Source organism: Orycteropus afer, unplaced genomic scaffold (assembly GCF_000298275.1).
Source record: "Orycteropus afer afer isolate SDZICR_OR568_19922 unplaced genomic scaffold, OryAfe1.0 scaffold00495, whole genome shotgun sequence".
In the NCBI taxonomy this organism is placed as follows: Eukaryota; Metazoa; Chordata; class Mammalia; order Tubulidentata; family Orycteropodidae; genus Orycteropus; species Orycteropus afer.
In genome coordinates, this window is record NW_006922082.1 from 690,421 (window position 1) to 709,428 (window position 19,008).

The window sequence follows — 19,008 nt, forward strand, 5'->3', positions numbered from 1 at the left end:
TCTGGTATTCTCTGCTTGGGCCCTCCTGTCAAAGCCCTAGTGTCCACTTTTCCCTTTCCTCTGAACCCACCCCTTCCTTTTTGGTCTGAGTCTCTACTATGCTCAAATTTGGTTTTTAAAGAGTTAAGCTTTCTGACCCCCATTCTGAGAGGAGGAAGAAGAGGACCTAGGCCCTATCAGGATGAAGACTCAGCCTTTTCCTTGGCCTCGACATGATAATGCTAGGAAGCATGGTGCCTCTCCCAACTCTAAACTGCCTGCTTCCTGCTGCTCTCTCTCTAAAATGTCCCAGCTCCACATTTTCACTGGTTCTAACAGGAGGTAGGGCTGCAGGTGAAAGAAGCAGATGCCAACTGTGATGAAGGAGAAAGCATGAGATTTTCACCCAGAGCATCACCCACGAAGTGACTGTGTGTCTCTGGGATTCCCGTGACACAGAGAAGAAGAGGCCTGTGAAGGGAGTGTCGGAGCTTTGTCCCCCAGCTCTGAAACGTAGAGGTCCTGAGGGAATCCCTAACTTAGATGGTCCCCTCTCTCATTGCCATTCTAGCCTCCATTCTGACATACGACGGGTTAAACTGGTCCATGTGCAGCTCTAATGGAGGCTACCTGGAGGTGAGACCAGGCCAGGCCACCCGGAGAAGATCCAGGGCTGGCTCAGGTCACATGGCTAAGCACTTGAGTCACCTACCATTCTGCCTTTTGAGTCGTCAAAACTACACAGCTGCCACTCCAACTAGCTCTCTAGCAGCAAAGAAAAAAAGGGAAACTGAGGTAGGACTTAGGTCATTAACCACAGCAGGCTTTAGGGAAACTGACCCTCTCATCTCACTGGGCCCCTGCCCATCTTTCTGAATGATTTTCCTAGACTCTATTGTTTGACCTATTTTTCCTTGACTGCTTGCGAATTCTTTGAGGGCACAAGAATCCTCTTCATTTCTCCATCCACAAAGTCAACCTCTGTGCCACATACATAGTAGTCATTCATTCATTTAATAACTCTTACTGAGCACTGTGCCAGATGCTGGGGATACAAAGTGCAACAAACTAGACAAGGTCCCTTCCTCATAGAACTTATATTCTAGTTAGGATGATTCAAAGATGTAAACCATGATAATTACAAATTATGACAAGTGCTGTTTAAGAAACCACTGTTGTGATGTGGGGGTTGTTGCTTGAAGTAGGCAGGGAATCCTGGTCTGAGACCTGAGCTGAGACATGAAGACTACAAAGAGCCACACAAAGAACGTCTTTGTTTCATAAATGTATACTGCGAGGACTATTAGCTGGATAAATGAATAGCTACATGGATGCATGGATAGACAGATAAACCTACTGGGTAGGTTTTGGTGTAGATGAGTCTCACTACAGTACCTAGTCCACGAGCTTAACAGAAGACAGGAAGGTGGGCACCAAAAAAACAAAAAAACACCTTTTGCCATCAAGTGGATTCCAACTCATAGTGATCCTATATTACAAAGCAGAACTGCCCCATTGGGGTTTCCAAGACTGTAAATTTTTACAGAAGCGAACTCCCACATCTTTCTCCCATGGAGCAGCTGGCAGGTTCAAACCGCTAACTTTTCAGTTACCAGCTGAACTCTTAGCCACTGCATGCCGGGGTTCCTTGGAGGTTGGTTGAGCAGGAGTTGGTAGAAAGGGCTCAAAATTCCCCAACTTTGCTCTCACCTGATGCGTGCTAAACCAGCCGACCGACCCGAGGGGCCACAAGGGGGCGATCGAGAACCCATTCATTTCCCCTTTAAGGTCAGGCCGGAAGGCTGCGGGTGAAGGGCCTTTGAGTCGGCAGGATAGAAATAGTCCTGCTCTTTAAGAGGGCGGAGTCACTGGTGTGGCGGCGGCTTCGAAAGCAGCTTGGGGTTCTCGACCCCTGCTTCCCTGAGACCTTTCCTCGGTCCCCGTCCGGGCCGCAGCGACGCTGCCCTTCAGCGCCTCCCAAAAAGTACCATCGCCGAAACTCGGACTCTCCCTCCCGCGCCGAGTCCTAGGCCCAGGCGCTCTGGCTAGTCGGAGCTCGCCGGGCCAACCCACGGGCCGGAGCCCACTGGCCGTCGCTATGGTAATGCCGCACCCAAGTCAGGATATCCGGGACCGCCTAGTCCCGGAGCCTGGGGACCCGCCTTCGGGGTTCCAGCCCCTCACTCGCGGCCGGGCGAGCTGCAGAGCCGGGGCCGAGGTGTGGGCAAGGGCTCAGATGGGGTCGGGAGACCTGGGTGCTGGTTGGGGCTTGGCACGGACGCGCCAGGAGAACCTAGGAAGGCACTTCCCCTTTCTCTGGGCCTCAGTTTCCCTCCAGTTGCCAGCCTTTTCTTGGAGAATTCTTGTTCATCCTTCCCCGCCCGCCCCCAACCTGTAACCCCCTCCACCGTGAGCCTTAGACGCTTAGAGGCGGGTGTCTGCTGTAGCTCTTGGCTGCTCTAGCATGTGGGGTTCAACAGAAAGAAAGAACCACGGATTGGGTCATCCCACCTTCCTAGGAGCATTGGATTAGGTAAAAGGAAACCACAGGCTTGGCTTTTGGAAACAGTGGATTGTGCTGGGCGTGCTTGGCTTTAAGGTGATTTATCTTTGACGAAGGTTCCCTCAGGCCAAACATTTGGGATGCTGCAAAATCCTTAGGTCCGTGTACACAGTACTGAGTTTGAAGAAGGACCCATGCTCTCCTTCGCAGCCTTCCCTTTTGCTCCCTCCCCACGTTTAGGATGAATGCAGGTGGATCTGAGTGGATTCTTTTACAAGAAAAAAATTCTAAATCATCTTGTCTTTAAATAAACCCTATCTCTTCTCTTCTTCTCCCTTATTCCCCCCCCCCCAGTACTATCAAAAACCAAACAAACAGAAAACTGTACACCTGAGGGCCTTGTTGCTAGAATTGGGAAGACGCATGGGGAAGACAGAGTGTACTTGCAAATGGCATTTTGTCTCCAACCTCAATTGCTTTGTTTTTCTTTCAGGCATGCAGTTTGCAGAAGCTGTTTGCTGTGGAAGAGGAGTTTGAAGATGAGGTAAGAAATGTCAGTGATCAGAGATGGCAGAGGAATTAAGATGTAAACACCCAGGCCTGGAACATGTGGGAGCAGCCAGAAACATTTTAGTTGACATGTATATCGTGTTGGTTGTGAGAGGCTGAGAAATGATGAAAAATGTAAGCAAGCCACTTAACTGTGTTGTAAACAACAACAAACCAGAGAGATGAGTTGCCTGGTTGCCATACCTTTAAATTCTAACGCCCCTACTTAAAAGCTTGGAAGCTTGGTCACATCAGCTCAGCCCCTCAGCTCACTGGCGTCGAGTCAGACCCGACTCATAGCGACCCCTCCTTGGGTTTCTTAGGTGGTATCACTGCAGAAGTAGATTGCCCAACCTTCCTTCGGAGGAGTGGCTGGTAGGTTTGAACCACAGCCTTCTGGTTAGCAGTCAAATGCCTTAGATACTGTGGCACTAGAGCCCTTCTGGGTCACGTAGGTGATTTAATTCACCTTCTTGATGACTAACTTAGTTGAAGTGGGAAGAGTGTTTTGTGACAAGACAGCAGGAGGCTTGGGGTCACCAACTGGCTTTGTGAGCCAGGGCAAATTCCTTCATTCTCCAGACAATATAAGGGGATTCCCCTGCCTCAAATGCCCTTTTTTCCTTCCTTCCTTCCCTTCCATAGATGGGAGCACAGACAGGGCTCTGGAACCAGCATTTTAGAGTTACCCACCACACACCAACTAAATCAATCCCTGGGGATGGGCCCAGGGAGGGCTATTTCCAATGTGCAGCTGGAGACCACGGACCAGTGATCTCCATAGCCCCCTTCCTGCTCAAATCCAACAGCTATAGTTTTATCCATGAAGTCTGCAATTGTTCTCTCAAATCGTTTTTATAAAGAAGCAGGATTTCAGTGAGTAAAGCCCAAAGGGGTCAATTAACCTGTTCAGAATACAGCATAAGCAGCCTGGATGAGGACTCTGCCTGCGGACTGTAGTCTAATGTGCAGGGAAACCACGAAGCCACATTTATTAGAATTGTTCTGTTTTACCAGGGACAAAAGGTTTAAAACCTGCTCTTTTTTTCAATCTCCCAGTACTTTGCCTAAAAACTCCCATTTTGAACTCATTTCAATGTCTGGTTTTTGTGCTAGGTATGGTGGTGGATCTTGTACCAGGGGCCCTCCTGGCAGCTCTGGCACCACCCTCCTTTTCCTTGGAGGCTTTTGGAAGCTGGGTTTGGAGGGAACAAGGGACCTTCCACATAAACCTCTTAAGAATCAGTCCCTGGCATTCACTGAGGCCCGAAGGCAGAGGGACAAGGGCACACATGAGTTCTTGTCCTGCTTCCATGGAGCTACTTAACCTCTCTGAGTCTCAGTTCTTTTCAGACATAAAACGGGAATAATAAGAGTACCTATTCACAGGGCCAGGAGCTCTGGTAGCATAGTGGCTAAGACACTTGCCTGCTAACCAGACGGCTGGCGGTTCAAACCCACCAGCCACTCCTCGGAAGGAAGGTTGGGCAGTCCTACTTCCGTAGTGATACTGCCTCGGAAACCCAAGGAGGGGTCGCTATGAATCGGGGCCGACTCGACGGCACATAACAACAACAACAACAAATTCACAGGGCCAGGAGCTCTGGTGGTGCAATGGGTAACCAGCAGGTCACTGTCCAAACCCACCAGCTGCTCCACAGGAGGAAGATGAGGCAATGTGCTTCAGTAAAGATTTACAGCCCTGGAAATCCTATGAGGGTTGCTATGAGTCGGAATTGACTCAATGACAGTGGGTTATTCATAGGGACATCGTAAGAATTGATTGAGAGAATTCTGCTAAAGTGCTTACTTGGAACCTGGCACCCAATAAGGTTTCCAACGTTAGCTGTTTTTGTTATTGTTGGGGGACTTGATTTGTGTTTTTATAATGGGAGATATGCCCTTGTCTTTGACTTTCAGCTTTGGGGATGTGTGGTTATAAATTAAAGAAGTGATTGTTTCAGTGACCCTCTGAGTCTTACCAGGTGATGGCAGGACTGCTGGGCCAGTCATGGAATTAAAGGGAAGGGCTCTGATGCATCAAGTTTCTAATCCATGAAAAAATGACAGACTAGTCCCTTTCCCCCTCCTCAAGGCAGAATGACATCATGTCTGAGAGTGAACTCTTTTGTGGGGAAGGGGACTCCATCAACCCCCAGGGTCATTTCATTGCTGTTGTAATTCTGATCATCATTATTGCTAACTCCTAAGGTGATCCTGCCAGAGTTTGTGACTCTCTTGATAATATACAAAGCAAGAGAAAGCCGTTTTCTAGCCCAGACGAATGAATACAGCAGTAGGGAGTGGGGGTGGAGGGGACCTTCCTGTCAGTTAAATCAGCAGTTCTGACTCAAAAACACCCTCGGAACAGGTCTGTAGCTCTCGAAGGTGTCAAGCTCACCTTGCTTCCCAACTGGAGTCCACACTTAATTTAAGCTGCCGGAAAATCTATATTTAGCTTGTGGTGCTTTTGCTGGATCCAGGTTCTTTATCGAGGGCTGTGTGTGCAGCACACGTGTGTGTGTGTGTGTGTGTGTTGGCGGTGGGGAGTGGGCTGAGGACAGGCATCACGACCAGCTGCAGAGATCCCTATTGCACAGGCTGGACCTCAGCAAGCTAGTATTCTTCAGACAAGTGTGTGACCTTGGGGGATGGTTTGACTCTGTGGTGCCCTCATATGTTTGCTTCTCCTGCTCCTAACAGATTGGGGAGAGAGAGAAAGAAGGTCAGGGAGTGGGCTCATGGGCAAGGTCAAAGGCAGCAAGAAACCACACTGTTGCCTTTCATGCCTCGGTTTCTGGCTTGTGCGTCTGCACACACACATATACGCTGCCTGCCTCAGGCAGTGAGAGCAGAGTATTTCCTGATTTCCAGTGAGAGCAGAGTATTTCCTGATTTCCACATGCCGAGACCCACTGTCTCTGCTTCTCTATAGGATTTCCTGTCTGCTGTAGAAGATGCAGAGAACCAGTTTGCTGGCTCACTGCCTGTGAATGCTGGGTGCCTGAGACCTGTCTCTTCTAAGCCACAGGCCACGGTGCAGGGCCAGTCCTCCAGGTGGCTGCCGTCACACCCCACTGCTCCTTCCAAGACTTCTGGACTCTGCCTTCCTTCCTCTGGCATGTCCATGGCTGTCAGGGGCCCGCCTTCCACAGGGGCACCTCCCCTAAGGCCTGTCTTGACTTCCAGCAGCTGGACTAGCCATCAGAGAAGAGTGATGCTGACCGAAGTACCCAGAGAGCCAGCAAGACCCCAGTCCTTAGCCCCCTGCCCTGTATCCACCTTAGAGAGTCCACATCAGGTGTTTGATGGCCTCGAGGGGCCTGAGCAAGATGAATTTGATAAGGTCCTGGCAAGCATGGAGCTGGAAGGGCCTGGCATGGGGCTGGACCTTGGAGTTAGCAGTGAGATCACAGGAACCCTGCCCACCTGGCAGGGAGAGGACCCAGTATTGGCCAAAAAAGCCCGGGTAGCTGAGCTGCGTGGGTCTTGTCCAAAAGGGCCTACACCTGCCACCCGTGCTAGGCATCATGGCTTTGTTTCAGTCCAGGGCCAGCCTCTAGATCCAGCTGTCCACTGTAGGACTCCCCAGCACCACTTGAGACCTGTGACTTCAGGTAACCTTCCTATCCCAACTGCTTCAATAGGTGCCACTCAACAGTGCCACTGGGGAGTCTGTGCCAAAGACCCCCCTCTTCAAGCACCTCAGCCTGTCCAAGCTGCTAGTGGTCTTGTTCAGTGCAGCCCTCAAAACCGTTTCTCTCGTCAGTCATTCCAGTCTCCAGGTGCCCAGTTAAGTGGCAAACCTCGATTTCCTGGACGACAAACACCCAACTCAGGCTGTTCTACTCTGTCGAGGGCTCCCTCTGGATTCTGTCCCCAGGGGCTCTTAGAACCCCAAACTCTGGTGGCACCTGCCGAGTCTCCTGTTGGCACCCCAAAGGGCCTGCATTCCTCCCTGGCTCCCCAGGCAGCTCTGCAGATGCCTGTAGTCACCAACCACCTGGTGCAGCTGGTCTCTGCTGCCAGCCGGACGCCACACCCTCCCACCCACACTGCCACCCAAGCCAAAGCCCGTCGCTTCCCTGGCCCAGCAGGGCTCCTGCCACACCAGGTGAGTGATGTGTCTCTGGCAGGAGCCAGTGCTCTACAGGATAGTGGTGAGGGAGAGAAGCAAAGTTCAGCACTGTCCATTCCTAGGGTATCTTTATTCCTGGAGTGAAGGGAGGGAGTGAAGGGGGAGGGTTTTCCAAACAGTAGAAGTAGTCACTGAGGCAATTAGATTGACTCCCCTGTGTTTGCTGAGGACATGAATGGGGTAGGCCGCTTGGAACTGAGAGGGAGATTAAACAGAAATAGCCTGTCTTCAGGTATTTACAGTGTTGTGGAAGACACAGGCACAAAGTGATGGTACACAAAGTGCAGGGTGTGGGTGGAGGGCGTTGCCTGGGTGCTGGGGAGGCACTGGTCCTGACTTGGGCTTCAGAGGGAGGTTGGAGTAGATGAGTGGGAGGTTAACAGGTGGGGGGGCACTGCTCTGGGGGGCGTTCCAGCGGTGGGAAGACAGGGAAGGGCCTGCTCACAGGCACAGAGCATCAGAGCAGGGCACTCTTGGAGATCCACAGACAGCGCGTGCGGCTGATGTACGTGGGTCAAGGGCGGAGAGCAGGGGCTGGAAAGGAGACAGGGCCCTGCTGAGAGTTTGGATTTAAGCAGTGGTAGAAGGACAGGATCTATCAAATTCCTGGATACCAAAGCAAACCCATTGCCATTAAGTCTGTTCTGAGTCCTGCTGACCCTTTGGATCAGCTAGAACTGCTCCATAGGTTCTCCAAGGCTGTAAATCTTTATGGAAACATTGCCACATCTCTCTCCTGGGGAGCACTGGTAGGTTTGAACTGTCAGCTTTTCAGTTAGCAGCCAGCCAAGTGCTTTAACCACTGTGCCACCAGAGTGCCTTAGTCTTGGGATTGTTGTTCTTGTGGTTATGTGCCGTGTAGTCGGACCTGACTCATAACGACCCCTCCCTGGGTTTCTGAGGCAGTATCACTATGGAAGTAGATTGGCCAACCTTCCTTCTGAGAAGTGGCTGGTGGGTTTGAACCTCCAGCCTTCTGGTTAGCAGTCAAATGCCTTAGGCACTACACCACCAGAGCTTCGTAGTCTTGGGATAGACTCCCAGATAACTGGGTTCTGAGGATCTGCCCTGCTTGTGGTAGGTGTGCCCCTTTCCTCCTCATCTTAAGGGTGTTTGAAACCATTTCTGTCTGTTGCTTGCTCTTCTCCAGCGTTTTAAGAGACTCAAAGGAGTCCATCTATACTCCTCCTGGGCTGGCTCTTCCTGTAGGGGAGGGCTAGATCCCCAGCAGGGTCTTGGGGGAAGCCTCCCGTGGGCTCAACATAGGCCTCTGTCCAGGTCATCGCCCCCTTCAGGCAGCCCTGGGTTTTGTTCCTGGGCTAGCTCCATTTTCCTCACAGTCCCAGAACAATCCCCGAAGCATCTTTTTTGAGCTGCTGACGAGGCTCTTGAGAGTTCGTTAGGAGAGATGTAATATGTGTTAATTGTCCCTGATAGTTTCCTGAACTCATTATGTAACCCAGACAAGAAGTTCTACTTGTAAATAACAGTTGCTGAGTTTGCTCTCACCTTCTCCTTCTCGCTCCACTCTTAGCATAATGGGAAAAATCTGGAGGAGATCATGGTTTCCACGCCCCAGACTCCGACTCACGGTGCTGTGGCTAAATTCCGTACAGAGGTAACTTGTTCCATGTCAGTGTTAACATCCTGGGCATCATTTGCGCATCAGGGCATCCCTGGCGTGTTTCAGGAGTTGACAAGCAGAGTTGATGCTTGTTTTCTGCTGTCACACACCAGAGGCCACTGGGAGAAAGTAGCTGGGGAGGTGGCAGTTTTACTGGCATAAAGTGAAGCCTATTCTGATGCCCTCAAGGAGGTGGCTTGACACAGTGGCTACAACGATGGGCTCAGGTAGAGCAGAGATTGTGAGGCTGACATGGGGCCAGGCGGTGTTTCGTTGCATTGTACGTAGGGTCGCTATAAGTCCAAGCCGACTCAACGGCACCTGACAACAACAATTCTGATGCCAGCCAGGCCCTCACCAGTGCCATGGCTCCTGCCTTCTTTGCCACCGGAGAGAGAAAGGCCTAGCTGGCTCCATCTTCCCACGGGGGAGGAGAGCGGCTTAAGTATTAGGAGATTGTCTCTCAGGAACCCTTCTTCAGGTTTCTGGGTGCAGAGCTGGGAAGGATCTGCCTCTGTTTTGCCTCTGCTGGTTTCTTTTGATGGGTGGGACCCAGCCCCCCTCCTCCTTGGGATTCCAGCTGACCTGCTGTGTCCTCAGACTCAGCATTTTGGTTTTTCTGTTGGCTACAGCTTCCCAGATCTGCCAGTCCGTTTTAGAGCCAAAGCAGTAAACATCCACCAGGATTCAAAGCATTTAGTAATGTAAGAAGGTTAATGATTAAAGCAGAGATGTCCCAAATAAATACATGACGGGTTTCACAGTGGCTAAGACACTGTGTAAACCTGTTGATGTAAATGGGGGTTCCCTGCCCCTAAGGTTTTTTTAGTCTTTCATAAGAAACAAGTGTGGTCGCCTTTTCCTTTTATGTAATTAAAGTCAGAACCTGTATTTTTATTTATTTATTTATTTTCAAAGAGCAACTTTTGTTATAGCTGCTTACTGAAAGAAGTGATAATGTAGCAGCAAGATTTCACATGCTATTTTCTGGGCTCAGAGATGATGAGACGAGGAACTGTGGCCACCTGCTGCACTTTTTCTCAGGGTGCTCTCCCATCCCCTCACCCCACCATCCTGTCTCAGCCAAGGTGCTGTAGGAAGTTGGGCCCCTTAATAGAGCCCCCTCCTCCCTATGTTCTGTGGTGCCAGGTTGTTGCAGGTTCCCAGTCATCTGCAGAGGATGATTTTGGACGAGGGCCCTGGCTGACCATGAAATCTGCTCTGGGCCTGGATGAGAGAGACCCGACATGCTTCCTCTGTACCTATAGCATCATCATGGTGTTGCGGAAGGTAAGGAAGGGTCCTGGGCACTGAGACCCAATCCCAGACCATGTCTCTCCCTTTCTCCAGCTGACTGGCTCAGCTTCCTTTCAGAAAGGAGCTATCTCTTACCTCCCTCTTAGCCCATACCTGTCTCTCTGCTTGTATCTTCACTCCCCTTCTGCTCACTACCATCCACAGTGTTGAGCACAGGCAGGAGAAAGTGAGTATGGTCACATCTCTGTACTTCTGGGCCCCCATGTGGGAGGGGTAAGCACACTGCTACCCTTCAAGCTCCCAGTGGTCGAGGGCTGGGTGCAGACACCTGTCAGGACGTGTGCTAGCACAACTCTGCCTGTGGCCTGCTGCCATGGGGTACTGTATAAATACATATACACAAAAGGGAGGAGGCGGGAGGGAGGTGAAGGGCCTGCCACTTCAGGTCTGCCAGGGGGAGGGGATGATCTTTGTAAATTACTCCTGGGTTGGCTGCACTTGGTCTCCACAAAGGGAGATCATGTCCATACCTCTCCATCCCCCTGAGCCCTGTCTCCTGGTCTGTCTGGAACACTGGGAAACCTGGGAAGTTACAAGTGGTCGATGGCTGGCTCAGCAAATGCCTCTCCTTGTAAACAGGCCGCCCTGAAACAGCTGCCTAGGAATAAGGTCCCCAACATGGCGGTGATGATCAAGTCCCTGACCCGGAGCACAATGGACGCCAGCGTGGTTTTCAAGGACCCCACAGGTGAGGAGTGAGGTCCCGGGTGTGTCTGATGACTACTCTCTGTTGAGATCAGGAGGTGAAGAGGAGTCATCCTCTCCATTTGCAGCTGGGAAAATGGAGGCAGTGAGCAGCCCACTTCCTGGCCAGGCCCCAAACCAGCCCCTGTGCTTCCTGAACTCTAAGGCTGACGGCCCCCTGTGGTGTTTGCAGGGGAGATGCAGGGGACAGTGCACAGGGTGCTGCTGGAGACACATCAGAATGAGCTGAAGCCGGGCTCCGTGCTGTTGCTAAAGCAGGTAGGGGAGCTCCCTCGGGGACCTCTGCTTGCCCCAACCCGGGGAGAGCTCCTGAGATGTCAGGCTCCTTGCCCATATAGCTGCCTTCCTCCCAAGACCAGGCAGTGAGTGCCTGGGCTGCTGCTAGGCCCTGGCTGGCTGGAGCTGAGTGAAGCCTGTGGCCAAGTGCAGAGCACACCAAGGGAGAGGCAGGAGGGGATCAGGTAGCCCTCTGGCAGGCCTAGTACCCCATCATGGAACTGACCCGGCCCTCCTTCTGCTCCAGATTGGAGTGTTTTCTCCTTCACTCCGGAATCACTACCTCAATGTGACGCCAAACAACCTGGTCGACATTTACAGCCCAGATTCAGGGGACGGGAACTTCCTCAAGCCATCTCAGCCCTTCCCCAAGGTAAGGGACAGGATGAGGGGACTGAGGGAGGCCTCTTTTCCCAAAATCTTCTGATTTCTTCCCCTCCTCCACCCTGGGGAGCAGATGCACGAGGGAGACAGTGGCCCATTAGTGAAGAAGCACCTTGGGGGACGGGCCATTTCCTCCTGTCCCCGATCCAGCCACCCACCAGCACAGTAATGGTTCCTAGAGAAGCAACTGGCTTTTTGGTGATCCCTGTGTTCTATGGTAGGCTTGAGCATCTGAGAGGCTAAGAGTCGCATGAGAACTGACCAAGTTAAGGGTCTACCAAGGAACATTGGCAAGAAATGACTGAAGGTCAGGTCTGCTACAAGGGGCCAGTCAGAGAGCCACGAGCTCCAAATGGCCTGTCAGGTATACCAGCACTTGCTCTGCACCTTTTCTCTCGACCTCAGCCTGTGCTAGGTGACAGGGGCCCTACACAGAACTCTGCTGGGGACCCCACCTTCAGGAACTTGGGAGGTGAGCATTTGGGATCTGCGTGAGGTGAATAGGGTTCCAACTGGCGTGAGAGTGCAGAGCCTGGACTTGACTTGGCACATGGCGTCACCTCTGTGGCCACCCTTACTCTTTGTGGGATCCTAGGCTGTCATGGAGGAGATAATGGTTTCCACGCCCCAGACTCCGACTCATGGTGCTGTGGTCTTCACCCAGCTCTGTTGGTAATTTGCAGCGTGATCTTGGGCAAGCCTGGTCCCCGCCCCTGCTATTGCTTCATCGGTAAAACGAGTGGGTTAGCCTTGGCACCTCTGGGAGTCCTTCAGCTCTAGTTTTCTACTTCCATTTCCCTCGTCTTTCTTCTCCTCCTACACATTCTTTCAGAAATATATGATCTTGCAACTTCTGAAAACTAAATCTTTATTTTTCTTTTAAATTTCAAGTCATCTGTACTCATCGATGCAGGAGAAGGATGGGGAAGTCTACTTCTGTAAAGATTGACAGCGTTGGAAACCCTATGGGGCAGTTCTACTCCGTCCTATGGGGTTGCTACGAGTTGGAATCAACTTGACAGCAGTGTTTTTTTTTTTTTTTATGAACTCTGGTGGCATAGTCCCTGTGGTATTTGACTGCTAACCAGAAGGCTGGCGGTTCAAACCCACCAGCCACTCCTTGGAAGGAATGTTGGGCAGTCTCCTTCCATAGAGATACTGCCTCGGAAACCCACAGGGCAGGGGGTCACTATGAGTTGGATCTAACTCAACGGCAGTGAGTGAGTTTGGTGGCTTAGTGGTTAAAGCATTAGGCTGCTAACCAAAATGTCGGCAGTTTGAACCCATCAGCCCAATCCATAAGAGAAAGATGAGGCAGTCTGCTTCCGTGAAGATTTACAACCTTGTAAACCTTATGGGAGCAATTCTACTCTGTTCTATAGGGTCACTATGAATCGGAATTGACTCTATGGCAGTGGGTTTAGTTCTTCTTTTTCTTTTTTTTTTTTTTCCAATACTCATTGAACAAAGCTGAAATGGTGCAGAATGAAGTAAAAAGTGACCCTCACCCTTCCCCACTCCCATCCTCTGGAGTTAACCATGTTGTTGTTGTTATATGCCATCGAGTTGGACCCGACTCATAGCAACCCCTTCCTGGGTTACCGAGGCAGTATCACTATGGAAATAGATTGCCCCATCTTCCTTCCGAGGAGTGGCTGATGGGTTAGAACTGCCAGCTTTCTGGTTAGCAGTCAAGTGCCTTAGGCACTACGCTACCAGAGCTCCTGGAGTTAACCATGGTGAACGATTTAATTATCAGTTTGGATTACCTGCCCATATATTACCTGTTTTGGGGGTTGTTGGCAGATAATTTTTAATCCCAGTCCAATTCAACAGATTTCTGAATGGCCTCTTCACTCTGCTCCAGTTAAACCAACTCCTTAAAACTTTAGGTGCTTAGACACTTAACAGGATTAGGTGAAAAAATCAGCTATTAATGTTTTTGAGTTACCTGCTGTTTCAAGTATTCAGTGTTTCAGCTCCCTCTGCCAGCAGGGTCCCTGACAACTGACTGGCCCCTGCCACACGCCTTCACTGTCTCTTTCCTGAGGACTCCACCTGTTCCTCTGAGGTGGTCTGAGTGGAGGCGGTACCATCGAGAGGGATCTCAGGAGCACAGGCAATAGTAACAAGATCCTCTGTCCCCAGGATCCAGGAAGTATCCATGGCCACCTCCAACGTGATGTGGACGTGAAGTCCGAGGAAGACCCCAGAACAGCACAGAACCCAGGGGCAAGAGTGTTCCCCAAAGAGCTCTCAGAAGCAGGTAAGGCGGTCAGGCCAACTGGAGCAAGAGAGGTTTTCTTTCTATTTCTTCTTGTTTTTTTATTTTCTCCACAATATTACGTCATTTTTGGTTGAAGTTTACTTAGCACATTAGGGTCCCGTGTGACAGGTTCTATACAAATTGATCAGTGACATTAGTTACCTTTTTCACAGGTGTCAACATTGCCTTTGTGTTCTGGTTATATCATTTCCATTACTCTAGTTTCCCTGTCCCCTCATCTTCTCATCTTTGCTTTGGAGTAAATGTTGATCATTTGCACTCATACACATGGTTTTTCAGCCGAGCACCGATCTAACAGATAACGTCATTTATTTTGTTGGTCACTCTGCTTTTCTGCTAACAGGTGATCTCAGGTTAGTGTTGGTTTAGGGTTTCAGGTGTCTCAGGACAATAGTTTCAGGGAGTCCTCTAGTCTCAGGTGGTCAAGTTGTTGTTACATGCTGTCGAGTCATCTCTGACTCATAGTGATCTTAGGTACAACAGAATGAAACACTGACTGGTCCTGTGCCAGCCTCACTATCCCTAATACCTGAGCCCATTGCTGCAGCCACCATGTCTATCCATCTCATTGAGGGCCTTCCCCTCTTTCACTGACTCTCCACTTTACCAAGCATGACATCCTTCTCCAGAGAATGGTCCCTTCTAATAACATGACCAAAGTAGGCGAGAGGAAGTCTGGCCATTCTTGCTTCCAAGGAGCATTCCAGCTACACTTCTTCCAGGACAGATTTGTTAGTCCTTTTAGCAGTCTACGGTACTTTTAGCATTCTTCACCAACACCACAACTCAAAAGCATCAACTCTTTGATCTTCCTTATTCATTGTCCCGCTCTCACATGCATATGAGGCGATTGAAAATACCATGGCTTGGATTAGGCGCATCTTAGTCTTCAAGGAGGTATCTTTGGTCCTCAGCTCTTGAAAGAGGTCTTTTGCAGCAGATTTGCCCAATTCAATACATCTTTTGATGTCTTAATTGCTGCTTCCACTGGCATTGATTGTAGAATCAGGTAATATGAAGTCTTTGACAAAGTCAGTCTTTTCTCCATCTATTGTGATGCTGCTTATTGGTCCAGTTGCGAGGAGTTTTGTTTTCCTTATGTTGAGGTGTATCCATACTGTAGACTGTAGTCTTTAATTTTCATCAGTAAGTGCTGTAAGTCATCCTGACCTTCAGCAAGCAAAGTTGTGTCGTCTGCATATCGCAGGTTGTTAATAAGCCTTCCTCCAATTCTGATGCCACGTTCTTCTTCATATAGTTCTTGGATTATTGCTCAGCATACAGATTGAATAAGTGTGGTGAAAGGATATAACCCTGACGCACTCCCTTCCTGATTTTAAACCATGCAGCATCCCCTGTCATGTTCAAGTGACAGCCTCCTGGTCTGTGTACAGGTTCCTTCCTCATGAATTCAGTCAAGTGCTTTGGAATTTCCATTCTTCTCAAAGTTGTCCATAATTTGTTATGATCCACGCAATTGAATGCCTTTGCATAGTCAATACAACACAAGGAAACATCTTTCTGGTATTCTTTGCTTTCAGCCAAGATCCATCTAACATCAGCTATGATATCCCTCGCTCCACATCCCTTTCTGAATCCAGCATGCATTTCTGGAAGTTCTCTGTAAATATACTGCTGCAACCATTTTTGAATTATCTTTAGTAATATTTTACTTGTGTGCTATATTAATTAATTAATAACTGTCCAGTAATTTCCACATTCTGTGGGATCTCCTTTCTTTGGAATGGGTACAAATGTGGATCTCTTCCAGTCAGTTGGCCAGGTAGCTGTCTTCCAAATCTCTTGGCATAGCTGAGTGAGTGCTTCCAGTGGGGCATCCATTTGTTGAAACATCTCAATGGGTATTCCCTCAGTTCCTGGAGCCTTGTTTTTCACCAATTCCTTCAGTGCAGCTTTGACTTCTTCCTTCATTGCCATTGGTTCTTGATCATATGCCACCTCCTGAAATGATCATCTACCAATTCTTTTTGGTATAGTGACTCTGTGTATTCCATCCATCTTCTTTTGATGTTTCCTGCATCATTCAACTTATTGCCCATGGAATCTTTCAGTATTGCAATTCGAGGCTTAAATTTTTTCTTCAGTTTGAGGAATGCTGAGCATGTTCTTCCCTTTTGGTTTTCTAACTCCAGGTCTTACCACATTTCGTTATAATAATTGACTTTGTCTTCTGCTCTTTGAAATCTTCTGTTCAACTCTTTTATACTGTCCATTTTCCCATTTACTTTAGCTACTCTCTGTTCAAGGCAAGTTTCAGAGTCTCCTCTGACATCCACTTTGGTCTTTTCTTCCTTTCCTGTCTTTTTAATGACCTTTTGCTTTCTTAGGGATGATGTTCTTGATGTCATCCCACAATTCCTCTGGTTTTTGGTCACTGGTGTTCAGTGCATCAAATCTATTCTTTAGATGGTCTCTAAATTCAGGAGGGATATAATCAAGGTCATATTTTGGCTCTCGTGGACTTATTTTAATTGTCTTCAGTTTCAACTTGAACTTGCATATGAGCAGTTGATGATTTATTCCATAGTCAGCTCCTGGCCTTGTTTTGGTGGTCAAGCTAGTCTAACCTTTTTTAAGAATTTGAGTTCTGTTCTACATTTTTCTCCTGTTCTATTTCTCCCATTCTATTCTATTCTCTTGTAAGCCTGGTCAGATCAGTCAGTGGTGGTAGCTGGGCATTGTCTAGTTCTTCTGTCTCAGGGTACTCCTTCTCTTTCTTCTCAAATAACTCAGCCTGCATCTTCTTGACTGTCATCTTATTCCTCTTTCTGTGGGTCTTTGGGTCTTACAGAAATCAGAAATGATATCTTGTTTGGCAAGGTTGCAGCCCTTCTAGTGATAAAAACCTATTGCTCATCGAGTTGATTTCAATAATGCCTTATAATGTGATAAAACCAAACCAAACTCACTGCCGTGGAGTTGGAGCTGACTCATAGTGACCCCTCCTTGGGTTTCCAAGGCAATATCACTACGGAAGTAGATTGGCCAACCTTCCTTCCGAGGAGTGACTGGTGGGTTTGAACTGCCAACCTTCTGGTTATCAGTTAAATGCCTTAGGCACTATGCCACCAGAGCTTCTTATAATGTGATAGGGGCCACAGAGAGCAAATATGAGTATGATCCACAGGTCTCCCTGATTTCCAGACCTTGTGCTATTAGCCACCAGATGGACAGGAACTATTCTTGTGTCCTCCTTGGAGTCTTCTGGGGCTGATGGCCAGACCAGAAGACCTTGTTCTGAAGTAATGCAGCCTGCCTCACCTGCCTCCTCTTCCTTTCTACCCTGGCTACTGCTGGTTGTTCTGTCCGCCCTACCAGCGGTCGTGGGTCAGAGCAGGGCTTGGGCAGATTTCCCTATCCTGATTAAGTACAGAGGCCCTTCAGAGAGGACACCAGACCAATATACAGACCTCTTGGGGATAAGCCATCTATCTGATTGCTCAGGAGGCAGCATCACCCATATGATGCTAACATAGGCCAAGGTCTAGTCTTTAGCTTTTTAATACTAGAAATCCAACACCGCGTGACCCCAGCATCATAAGATTATGGGTGGGTGTCTCACACTAACCAAATTCACAGTAGACCAATGGATAGACTACAAAGCCAATGTATTCATATCCTGTAAAAAAGTATTTGCCCATTATGCCGGGATTTTGCATTGTCTAGGATCTTGCACTGTCTTTGTAAGTAGTAAGAGCTTGTTGACAAGCCAGGTCATCTTCAGGAGGTTGCTGGTGGTGATTGAGTAACCTGGTGGAGTTAGCCATAGAAAATTGTGGCTGCTGTCACATCTCCACTGTAGGGACAGATCTGCCAAATAAGCAAACCAGTGGTGATTAACATCTATGGCTTCTTGAATCCAGTAGGTGGGTGTTTTATAGTTGGAGCCTGGGTGTGCTTACCTGTGCAGATGGTTTTACCTCTTTAAGCTCTGTTCTCTCAGGCAAAGTGGGGATTATAACAGGAGCTACCATGAGATGCCCTGTGAAGGGTTATTGTGAGGCTTAACAGTAAGTTCAGAGACTAAACAATAATGATGAGCAGAATGTTCTTGGCCTTGGACCTGGCACAGAGTAATCGCTCAGTAAGTATTCACTGTTATTGCTAACAATAATACTATCAGTAGGGATTACTGAGACCAGCTCTCTTTCTAAGTTCTTGGATATAAGTGCCCTGAGAACTGCAGTCATAGGGGCAGTTCCTCTCATTCCTCGTTCACTCTGGCACTTTGGGGAAGGAGGTGGTGTCTCCCACTCTTCTGATGAGACCAGATTAATGAACTGTGTGATTCTGAACACGTCTAATGGCTTTTCCCAGCTTGTGTTTTTCTCCCTGTGTCAAATGAGAGGGCTGCATTAGAGGGCCGCCAAGCCTTCTTGTTCAGGCACTGTGCCTCTGGGTGGAACTAGAGGAATCATGGAGGCCCAGGGGGACGCTCTTTCACAGCAGATTGGCCCGGGGATTATGCCCCTGCCTTTTGTTGTGTGTGGGTATGTGGGGAGCTGTGGGAAGATGGAAGGCAAGCCAGCCTCAGGCCTATTGGTCTGGGCCCCACTACTCAGGGGGAGCCACCCTGCCAACTATAGCCAGGCTCAGACCCTCCTGGGGGGCAGGAGCTATGAATCCAAATCACGTGAATCCCTAATGTTGTCACTAACCATCACCCCCTCTCCGCAGATGACCTGGACGGGCTCCTGAGTGAGCTCCCCGAGGACTTCTTCTCTGGGACCAGTAGTTGGGACTGCCCTAAGGCAGGGCCCCCACCGTGAGCAGGCGGCCTCTCAGTGCCTCGGCAAGACTCTGAGCGTGTCTGATCATGTCCAAGGGAGAGAAGACGACCAGCGCAATTGGAGAATAAGCAAAGCGTGGGGCTCCTGTGGGTGTTCCCACCCTTATGCCTTCCTGAGAACGCCCTTGTCTCTGGGTTTCTGCACTACCATCACTTTGGGTCTTCTTTCGGCATTCCAGGACTTGGCACAAGGCTAGCTCTCCAGCCCTCTGGTGCATCCTTGCCAACAGGAAGGTGTGTCATCTCCAGTGTCACTCTCCCCACCTCAACTTGAGTTTAGAGGATGTTGGGTGTCCTGTCCTCATCCTTTCACTCACTAGTCCCAGGACAGCTGAGTAGGTGAGACGGGCCACACCACAGTGGTGGCGACCTGCCTCTCTGGACCGAGAAGAGAAACACTCAGACTTTTGCCTCTGCTTTTTGCCAGGTTCGTGAG

The 19,008-nt window shown here is 49.4% G+C and overlaps 1 protein-coding gene across 1 annotated transcript; it reads left to right on the forward strand.

Annotated features, from left to right (window-relative positions):
• Positions 1-2,077: 2,077 nt before the first annotated feature.
• On the forward strand, positions 2,078-18,552 carry HROB (homologous recombination factor with OB-fold). The gene is made up of 10 exons (XM_042782869.1): positions 2,078-2,197; positions 2,976-3,026; positions 5,967-7,145; positions 8,704-8,787; positions 9,943-10,083; positions 10,690-10,798; positions 10,988-11,073; positions 11,339-11,464; positions 13,624-13,741; positions 18,461-18,552. The coding sequence occupies exons 1-10, from the start codon at positions 2,078-2,080 to the stop codon at positions 18,550-18,552; spliced, it is 2,106 nt and encodes a 701-aa protein (XP_042638803.1).
• Positions 18,553-19,008: the final 456 nt, after the last annotated feature.